At 59.0% G+C, this 9,441-nt stretch overlaps 1 protein-coding gene across 4 annotated transcripts; it reads left to right on the top strand.

Annotated features, from left to right (window-relative positions):
* Positions 1-1,375: 1,375 nt before the first annotated feature.
* PACSIN3 (protein kinase C and casein kinase substrate in neurons 3) lies at positions 1,376-9,297 on the top strand. Of its 4 annotated transcripts, none has more exons than XM_032488621.1 (11): positions 1,376-1,597; positions 4,558-4,630; positions 4,879-4,968; positions 5,121-5,277; positions 6,033-6,268; positions 6,386-6,541; positions 7,110-7,285; positions 7,410-7,530; positions 7,704-7,840; positions 8,247-8,368; positions 8,755-9,297. In XM_032488621.1, exons 3-11 carry the CDS (start codon positions 4,915-4,917, stop codon positions 8,868-8,870), a joined length of 1,275 nt encoding a protein of 424 aa, XP_032344512.1. In that variant the 5' UTR covers positions 1,376-1,597; positions 4,558-4,630; positions 4,879-4,914; the 3' UTR covers positions 8,871-9,297. The 4 variants fall into 4 exon arrangements, with proteins under 4 accessions (XP_032344512.1, XP_032344513.1, XP_014419465.1 ...); XM_032488622.1 differs by lacking the exon at positions 1,376-1,597 and adding an exon at positions 1,691-1,766; XM_014563979.2 differs by lacking the exon at positions 1,376-1,597 and adding an exon at positions 1,840-2,277.
* The last annotated feature ends 144 nt before the right edge of the window (positions 9,298-9,441 follow it).

Below are 9,441 nucleotides of genomic sequence, written 5' to 3'. Positions count from 1 at the left end.
GGGACTTATCCAAGCCCCAACAGAGAGTGGGTGTTGAAACTTGTTTTTGAAGCTACATCCTGCTGGGTACACACCCTGTGAGTGTCAAGACAAGGATCCCCTACTCAGGTAGGATTGGCTAAAGGAGGCGCGTCTTGGGTGCCCCCACAGGCGGTTTCACCCTCCCACTAGGACTGCGGAGCAAATCAGCCCTCAGCAGCTAAGATTACCACCTGAAATTACCCCCATTCATTCTCTCAGGCCTCTTTTTCATTTTATGAGCGGATTTATCTGCACAAAGAAGGCGTCCGTGACTCCTCCAGGATTTAGAAACAACATAATCTTGCTATTTTTAAAGCTGCCGTTTAAAAATCCGCGCACACGTACTCACACTCCTCGGGGAGTTGGGGTGGGGTGGTTGGGAGTGGGGACCAAGAATACGTGCTAGAGAGTGAACAGTTTGGCTCTTGGCTTCCCAGAGCGCCGCGCCGTCCCCTAGGGGCGCACTCCTGGAGCGCGGGAGGGTCCACAATCCCCAGCAATTTGCGCGGTCTGGACACTCTGAGCGCCCCGGGCTTCGGACTCCGTGTATCTGCGCCCCCTCTTGCCTGCTAGACAGAGGGCACGGCCGCCGGGTCACTAGGCCCAGGAGCGAGAGGGAGGGGCGAGGAGGCCGAGCAGGTGGTGTATTAGGTCAGCCTCGGAACATTCTTGGATCGCTCCAGTGGATATAAATAACTGATGGGCAGGCTCTGAAAAATTCCGGGGTGGGGGGCAAGAGGGTGAGGAAATATTAAGGGTGTGGGGTGGCATCGTGTCGATCTGGAAAAATCTACCAAAGCTGGTGACTGACAAAGGGGGTGGAGGGGCGAAGTGATTTAAGAATGAATCGTGGTACAAAATCTGGGAATCAAAACATGTAAGGGGAGGAGCTCAAGCCTTTCTGCCCAAGCCCCATCGCGTGTGTGACCCAGTCCTCAGAATGGGCCCCCAGATTGGCAAGGTGGGCTGTTCATAGAAAGGGCACGACTTTGGAGTTCCCTCCCTGCTCAACTACAGATCTTGTGCAAGCTAGTAAAGGTCTCTGAGCCTCAGTGTCTGCATCTATACAATGGGGATCCTAATGCTTACGAGGCGATGGTTGTGAGCCTCGCCGGAGCTAGCTTCTAAGAAAGCTGTGCTCAGCAAAAAGAGTAAGGCAGTATAGCCCCCAGGCCTCCCTCTCAAGTGAGCCAGTGCGGGCCCGATTCTTTCCCTCTTCCACCGGTTTCTCAGGCTCTGCAGAGGCCGAGGAGTGGCAAAGCCGAAATCTGACTCCCTATAGCGGCGCGGCACCACCCTGGGGATTCCGCCCTGGCGCTTCTCAGGCGGGAGCCGAGACCCCACCGCCCGCGCTGGGGAGCCGCGGGTCGCCGAGATGCGGGTAGCCCCTGCGCCCCCGTCACTGGCCGGTGGGGTTGCGGCCGCGACAGCGAGGAGAGGGCGGGGCCGGGGGCCGGGCTTCCCGGGGGGAGGGCTCGGCGCGCTCCGGGAGGCAGTGGCCCCGGCCCGGGAGCGGCAGGACTTGGGCTGAAGAGTGGCCGGACCCTCACCAGCCGAGGCACCCAGGGAGGAAGTGGTGAGTGCTGCCCACGCGGGGACCGCGGGGAGGCGGCGGCGGGCGCCACGGGTCGAGCCCGCCCTCTCCTCCTCCTGCTCCTGAAGTTTGCAATGAGACCGACTGCTGCCCTGGGAGCCCCCCGGCCACCCCGCTCTGCGGGAGGACGGCAAGAGCTGCGAGGAGCGGAGTGGGTGTCTCATCTGCGGCGCCTCGCGCTCAGCAAGTCCCCAGACCGGCCGGGGGTAGAGGGGCGTCGGGGCTGGCGGGCCACACCATCTCTGGCGGCCCCTCAAAGGCTCCAAACCGCCCTGGGACGTCCTTGCGCCTCAGCAACCCCTAGCTCTCAGCAAAGAGCACCGATTCCTGGGTCACCGTATGGAGTTTACGGCGGTGCCGGTCAGGGCAGGGTGCGCCCCATCCCCTCAGCGGTGACCGGCTGGCCCCACCCCCTTCGAGACCAAGTTCAGCAAGTTTGGCCATGAAGTCCTAGAGTCTCCATGCCTAGGCCTGGCCCTGCCGCTCCGCGTGGGCTCCACCGGCTCCGAGTTGTGCCGCGCCGGGTCCGCAAGAGGGGCGGGTCGAAGGGCGCCGTCCACAAGGGTTGAGACCAGAGACTGGCAGCCCCTGGGCTCCGAGGTTTGGTGTGAGGGCTCTGAGTTTGGAGTGCGTCATCAGAGAGCAGGCACCTCAGGTGGCAGGTCGGGTTTCCAAAAGTGCCCCTTTGTTACGCCCTTCCCTGGCCCTGCCTCCTCCTCTTTCCCCGCACCACCCCTCCCCCAGCCTCCCTGGCCTCTCTGGCTGCTGGTTCTAGCCACTCTTGCTTTAAGTACTCCCCTCTGTGGACCAGCCTACCGTCCTGTCTTATGCCTTCAAATCCCAGGGCTGTAGGCCGACCGGGAGGGGCTGCTGGAAGAAGAGGTCCTTGGGTGCAGCCTGTGACTCAGAACTGAGGATGGGCAGGGCAGGATGGCAGTGCTCCCTCTCAGGGGCATGCCCTCGACTTCTGGAAAGGGTAGGGGTCAGTCTGGGGGGAGTACCTACCGGCCTCAGGTAAGGGAGGGTAAGTTCTTCCTTACCTGAACCCCAGGACTCGGTACCTTGGCTCAGGAATCTGTGAGGAGACCCTGCCAAGCCCCAGTGGACTTGTCCTGGCCCAGTAGGTGCTGGCTCCCTGGGCTGGGAAGGTTCATTATATGATTTCTGAGCTCTTGCCTCTGGCAGAGTGTGTTCTGGGGACTGATCTGGGTCTCTGCTGGGGTCAGGCGGCCCAGGGTGCTGGCCCTCCTCAGCAGGGGCCAAGGCGCAATGCCCACCCCCACTGCTAGATCCAGCCTGGGCAGTGCGGCCTGGCTGTGCCTGGGGCTTGGGCTTGTGTTTGCTCTGGGAGGCCGAAGGGAGCAGTGCCAGCCCTGCACACACAGCTTGCTCTGTTCTGGGGCCAGAGAGAGGGAACGGGTCGGGGGCAGCTCTCCTGGGAGCCCAGGCACGGAGGCTGGAGCAGGCAGGGGGCCCAGGCCCCTGGATGCCTGACTGGGACAGCTCTGAGTCCCTGGGATTTACAGCTGCAGCTCTGTTTCTCTCCATCTGGTTGGCAAGTCCTTTCTGGGTAAACGGAACAGACTCAAGAGGAAGCAAGGGGAAGTGCTGAGGACCCTGGTGGGGCCAGCTGCTCTGCCCTCTTCTGCTCTGTACCCAGGCCCCTCCATTGTAGACCTGAGCTCTTCCTCCTGTTAGCTGAGGGGTGGAAGCCTGCTCAGGCCAAGCATTCTCGCAGCTGCTATAGCCAGTGGGTTTCCTGGTCTTCAGGTGGATGTCATTTGTTTTCCATTCATCTACTAACTCCTGTGCCTGGAGAGACACAAGCTGGACCCCCAGGAAGTCTCTGTCAATGACTAGGGATGGATCCTGTCCTGTAGTCACAACCCAATGGGATATGTATCCTGATAGAGGGGTCACAAGAGGCTGTGGGAGTAGGGATGGAGGAATGAGCAGGTGACTGGAGAAAATCCCTTGCTCTGAGTTTTGAAGGATGGAAGGGTTCATCAGTTTGGGGAGTAAAGTGATAAAGCCCTGCTTTGAGGGCAACAAGTACACTGTCCTCTGGGGCCTGGTGGTGTCTGGTGGTGTCCCTGGGGCTTGCTCAGAGGAGGAAGTGACTTCCTTCTAGGGGCTTGAATCAGTGCTGAGGAAAGCTGAGACCCTGCCCAGAGACAGGAGGGGAGTGGCTGCATGCCACCATGTCTTGTAGCCCCCGGGAGTGTTGGCTGTGGGGCTGGAATCTGCCTTGCCCTCCTCCGCAGTTCTGGAGCACACTCTCATAACTGGCTGATTACCTGTCTGTCTCCCCCTGCTGCCCCAGACTCTGGGTTTTTTGAGGGTGGGGCTGAGTTACTCATTATCCATGGAGCCCTCTGGGACCTCAGTGGATGCTGTGGAGCAGGATGAGTGTCCTTTGTGACTGTAGGGCCCCCTCACATTTCTTGTTTGTTGCCTGTTTGAGTCTTACACCAACCCTGGCACCGAAGCAGACCAGGAGGCAGAATTTCTATCTTAGGAGGGAGCTGTGGCCCCCAAGGAGAGGACAGTAAAATGCACGTGTTCAAGCTTCATGGCCAAGATAAGACTCAGGCCTCCTGGCTCCCAGTCTGCTCTTCCCAGCACAAGGAGCTCCTGGGGTGTGGCTGGGCACCCGCTGACCTGGCCTGGTCTGGTAAAGGGTCGCCTTGTCGTTCACAGAGAGGCCACAGGCCCTGGCTTGGGCAGGCATCCTCTTCTCTCATCTGCGGTCAGGGCAGTGGGGCCCTCTGCCTACTACCCACCCCCGTCTGCCATGTAATCCCTGACTGGACCGTGTGACCCGCCTGGCATTCTCCTGGCTGGAATCTGGCGCTTCTGACAGCAGTTGCTATATCGGGGGAGCTGGGCACCACCCTGGACGCTGTCAGCCCCACCCTTACCCCCTGCTTTGCTCTTGTTAGCTTCAAGGCAGAATTACAGTGGCAGCTTTGAGAGTTGGACACCCAGGTCCCTGAAGTGATCTCTAGGCCCCAGGTATGTGGAGTGAGGTGGTGGGGAGGGTAGACCCAGGGCAAGAGGATGAGCTTTGAAACTGCCATCGTTGCCCCCACCTGGGACCCTCCTGGGGACTTCCAGACCCCTGTCTGCTAAGTCCTAGCTCTGAGCAGTTTCTTGGGTGGTGGGAATGGCAGTGGGGGCAAAGCCTAGGGGAAGGAGAGGGTCTTTTCCTATCTCTAAAAGTGTGTGTCTGGCTACTCTGCTTACCCATCTGCCCTCTATAGCCCTAATCCGCCACCATTCCGTGCTGCGGGGACACCATGGCTCCAGAGGAAGATGCTGGAGGGGAGGCCCTGGAGGGCAGTTTCTGGGAGGTGAGTGGCTGGGTCCCAGGTTTGGGGATGGCACTGAAATGCCCACCCCTCTTTGGGCCCAGCCACCTGTCCAGGGGAGGAGCCTAGCTGTCAGCCCCAGCCCTGGAGAGGGCTTCTCTCTGGTGACATCACCCTTCTTATGTTTCCCCCAGGCCGGCAACTACCGGAGGACAGTGCAGCGGGTGGAGGATGGGCATCGGCTGTGTGGGGACCTGGTCAGCTGCTTCCAGGAGCGCGCCCGCATCGAGAAGGCCTATGCCCAGCAGCTGGCTGACTGGGCCCGCAAGTGGAGGGGCGCAGTGGAGAAGGGTGAGCCAGTACTCGGGCCTCACTGGGAGCAGAGGGCCGCCAAGGGTGGGGCGACCAGGCAAGATAGCTTCTTTTTGCACCTCCTGTGGAAAGTTTGAGGCTTCCACATCTGTTTTCCCTTTAAAGAGGGAGGATCCTTCTGGTTATTCTTAAGGTTGTGCTGTTAGAGTTTGCAAAGTATCGTCATGAGTTATTTTGCAATTTCTAACAACCTAATGATGGAGATGGTTCTGTTCTACCCACTTTCTAGAGGAGAATGTGGCAGTTCAGAGAGGCTAAGTGACTTGCCTGAAGTCACACAGCTAAGAAGAGCTAAAGCTTAAGCCCAGGCCTTCTGACTTGGGAGCTTGGGATCTTTCCTAACAAGCTTCCTTCCTCTGGGACAGACATTAGTTCCTCCCCTGGGGCAATAGAGTGTAGTGCTTTATACCACAGACCTGGGTTTGAATCTCATCTCCACTTGTAGCTCTAATGCTTTGAGCAATTAACTTCACTTCTCTGGGCCCCTGCTTTTTTTGCTTTTTAAATATTGTTCCTTACACCGTCTTCACAGTGGTGGTTGAGGCAAGGATTTGGTGAAATCTCGTTATGTCCAGGCACAGAGGACGTATTCAGTAAGCAGCCCCTGACTTCGTTGTTGTTCATCTTTGCATTCCCACTCTGTGCCTATCACCCAGAGAAGCACCTGAAGAGAGGGGGTGGGCTCATTGCAAGTGGCATCCTGGGTCCAGCCCCAGCCCTACTCCTCCCCGCAGGCCCCCAGTATGGCACACTGGAGAAGGCCTGGCACGCCTTCTTCACGGCGGCCGAGCGACTGAGCTCACTGCACCTGGAGGTGCGGGAGAAGCTGCAGGGGCAGGACAGCGAGCGGGTGCGTGCCTGGCAGCGGGGGGCCTTCCACCGGCCTGTGCTGGGTGGCTTCCGAGAGAGCCGGTCTGCCGAGGACGGTTTCCGGAAGGCCCAGAAGCCCTGGCTAAAGAGGCTGAAGGAGGTGAGCCTGGGAGGGATGGGCAGCAGAGGCCTGACTTTCTGGGGTCGGCCCTGGCCTAGAGGGGGTCAGGGCATGGCATGCAGGGTCCTGAGTGGTCCCTCTGTGTGTGTGTGCCAGGTTGAAGCTTCCAAGAAGAACTACCATGCAGCCCGGAAGGAGGAGAAGACAGCGCAGACTCGGGAGAGCCACGCGAAGGCAGACAGTGCTGTCTCCCAGGAGCAGCTGCGGAAGCTGCAGGAGCGGGTGGAACGCTGCTCCAAGGAGGCCGAGAAGGTACTGGCTGCGGGATGGGGCCAGCCTGGGTCAGGGCTTCCTGAGTGTCTTTTCCAGTGCCCAGCACTCTTACTGCTCTAACCCTCACCTGCCAACTTCTCTCCAGGTTATCATTTCAAGGAGGAGCCTGAGAAAGATGATGATTTTCTCAGGAACGGTGCGGTTTCAGGCCCTGGGATAATTTTAGTAGTTGAAGAGACCTTTCTAGCTCCTTTCCGTTCACAATGTCCCACCTGGGACAAGCTCTCAAGTGGTCTGCTCTGCAAGAGTGCCCTTCCTCCAGCTCTACATATCCAGATCCTCCCTGTCCTCTCAGTGCTTCTCAGTGTCCACCTCCTTCTGGAAGCCTTCTCTGATTTCTCCCACTGCTCTCCATAGGTTGACCTCCGCTCACTGTCCACCTGAATGGCACCTCCCTTCTAAGGCTCCTGGGGTCCTAGAGGGCAGGAGACAGTTTTGGGACCCTGGTGCCTAGCCCAGGGTCTAGCCTACACCAGGTGCTTAGTAAATACAGAGTCCTGAGCGGAGAAGGTCTGGTCCTCACCAGACCCCCTCCTCTCCCACCCAGATGAAAACCCAGTATGAGCAAACACTGGCAGAGCTGCATCACTACACCCCACGCTACATGGAGGACATGGAGCAGGCCTTTGAGACCTGCCAGGCTGCCGAGCGCCAGCGGCTTCTCTTCTTTAAGGATATGCTGCTTACCCTACACCAGCACCTCGACCTCTCCAGCAGTGAGAGGTACGACCTGTGGGGTGGGCGTGGAGATCTGGGGTGATGTTGGGTCTCATCCATTGCCTCTCTGGGCTCTGGCTGGGCTGAGATTCCAGAGGCCCAGATCCTGAGGGTCGTACCTGGGACACAGGTTCCAAGAACTCCACCGAGACCTGCATAAGGGCATCAAGGCAGCCAGTGATGAAGAGGATCTGCGCTGGTGGCGCAGCACCCACGGGCCAGGCATGGCTATGAACTGGCCACAGTTTGAGGTACGTGTCCCAGGAAGGCTGGGGCTGGGAGGTGGGGTGGGCTCGCAATGTGCTTAGCCTGGACCTCACGAGGGAGGCTAGAGCTTGATATGAAAGAGGTGAAGGTGGTCTGGATGGCCCTGGCTGCCACCACAGCCTGCAGCCCAGTCTGACCCTGGGCACTGTTCCTGCAGGAGTGGTCCTTGGACACACAGAGGACAATCAGCCGGAAGGAGAAGGGTGGCCGGAGCCCTGATGAGGTTACTCTGACCAGCATCATGCCCACAAGAGATGGCGCTGCACCCCTACCCCAGACCTCTGGGTCCCCAGGGTGAGAGCTGGGATCCTAGCTGTGGGAAGGAAACAGCTCTGCCCCCTGCCCTGCCCGCTCTTCCTCTGACTCCATCTTTTCACTCCCTTCACACCTGAAATGGGTTGAAAATTGGTGCCAGGGACCTTAGGACCTACTTACGAGGTGTAATGATGCCAGTTTTAACGGTGGTTGAGATGTGCCACGCATTTCCCATGCTCCCCCTCATCTGCTGCTCACATCAGCTCTGTGAGGCAGGAAGAGCCCCTGAGATCACAGGCATGCATGGCAGAAGTTAGATGAGAATCTTGCAAGTTTTTCCCACCTGCCTCTCCCAGGGTTCCTCTGGGAGGGGGGTGAGTCCTAGGCCTTCTCGCTCAAAGTGTTCCCTGTGCCTTGAGCCTGCCCCTTGTCCTCCTCTCTCCAGCGGCGGGCAGGATGAGGAGTGGTCGGATGAGGAGAGTTCCCGGAAGGCTGCCACTGGGGTGCGGGTGCGGGCACTCTATGACTACGCGGGCCAGGAAGCTGATGAGCTGAGCTTCCGAGCAGGTACCCTGGACCCCTTTTCTGGTTCTTTCTAAACTTCAGCCTCTCCGCCCCTCTCCCCCACACCTTTACTAGCCTGGGCAGGAGTGTGGAAAAGGGAAGTCAGACACACTTCTCAAGGGCCAGTTCTCTGACACTAAAGGCTGCTCTGGGTCCAGCCCTGAGGAATCAGAGTGTCTGCTCAGAGCCCTTACCTGCCTCTGAAAGTCACCCAGGAAACTCACTGCTGCATTCAGGGTCAGGGGTTGACTTTGATTTCCCTCTGCCTGAGCCAGGTCTCTTCTAGCTGGGTTCTCCTACTGCACCCCACCCCCACTCAGTCCTTGACCCAGTTGCAGGGTTGGGGCTGGGCCAGGACAATTGCCAGTGACCAGTCCCCCTTCCCGCAGGGGAGGAGCTGTTGAAGATGAGCGAGGAGGATGAGCAGGGCTGGTGCCAGGGCCAGCTGCAGAGTGGCCGGATTGGCCTGTACCCTGCCAACTACGTGGAGTGTGTGGGGGCCTGACCTGTCCTGACAGCCCTTCTACAACGTTTCTCCAACCTGAGTCAGAGCCCAGCTTCTTCTGGACAGCCGGACCTAAGGGCTCTGGACCATCCTGCCACTGCTGCCTCTCTGGCCCTTGAGGAGGGAGAAAGTCCTGGGACCCAGGGAGGGGAGGGGCCTGTGTCTAGGAAGGGACTGGTAGGGAAGGGCCAACTGAGTCTAGGCTGAGGGGAAGATGGAGCGGTCAGGATGTGACAGAAAGGCTCAGTGGTGCCTAGGCCTTCCTAGGTGTCCTCCAGTCTCCCCAGGAGCTGTGGACCCAGGTCCTGGTCTCTGTGTTTCGGGGTTCCTGGGGTGGGCTTGGGATGAGTGTAGTTCTGGGTTAGCAGCTCTGTTTTGTGGCTTGTTCTAGTGTGTATTAAACTTGGGGGGGGGGAAACCCCAAACACTCTCAGGCTTGCGTGCAACTTTTTTGCTACTCCACCCTTGCCAGGCAGCCGACGGCATCTGGAGAGAGGCACTGAGGGGAGGTCCGTGGGCCTGGAGTATACTATGGGGGCGGGGGTTGGGCAAAAGTTTGCTAGCTTAGTAT

Source organism: Camelus ferus, chromosome 10 (assembly GCF_009834535.1).
Source record: "Camelus ferus isolate YT-003-E chromosome 10, BCGSAC_Cfer_1.0, whole genome shotgun sequence".
Classification (NCBI taxonomy): Eukaryota; Metazoa; Chordata; class Mammalia; order Artiodactyla; family Camelidae; genus Camelus; species Camelus ferus.
This window is presented reverse-complemented; position numbering and strand designations above follow the sequence as displayed.

Excerpts from the sequence above, each read along its gene's own strand:
- PACSIN3 (XM_032488621.1), top strand. The coding sequence starts at position 4,915 with ATGGCTCCAGAGGAAGATGCTGGAGGGGAGGCCCTGGAGGGCAGTTTC. Across the intron at positions 7,841-8,246 it reads CAGACCTCTGGGTCCCCAGG|CGGCGGGCAGGATGAGGAGT; the intron begins GTGAGAGCTGGG and ends TCCTCTCTCCAG. Across the intron at positions 8,369-8,754 it reads TGAGCTGAGCTTCCGAGCAG|GGGAGGAGCTGTTGAAGATG; the intron begins GTACCCTGGACC and ends CCCTTCCCGCAG.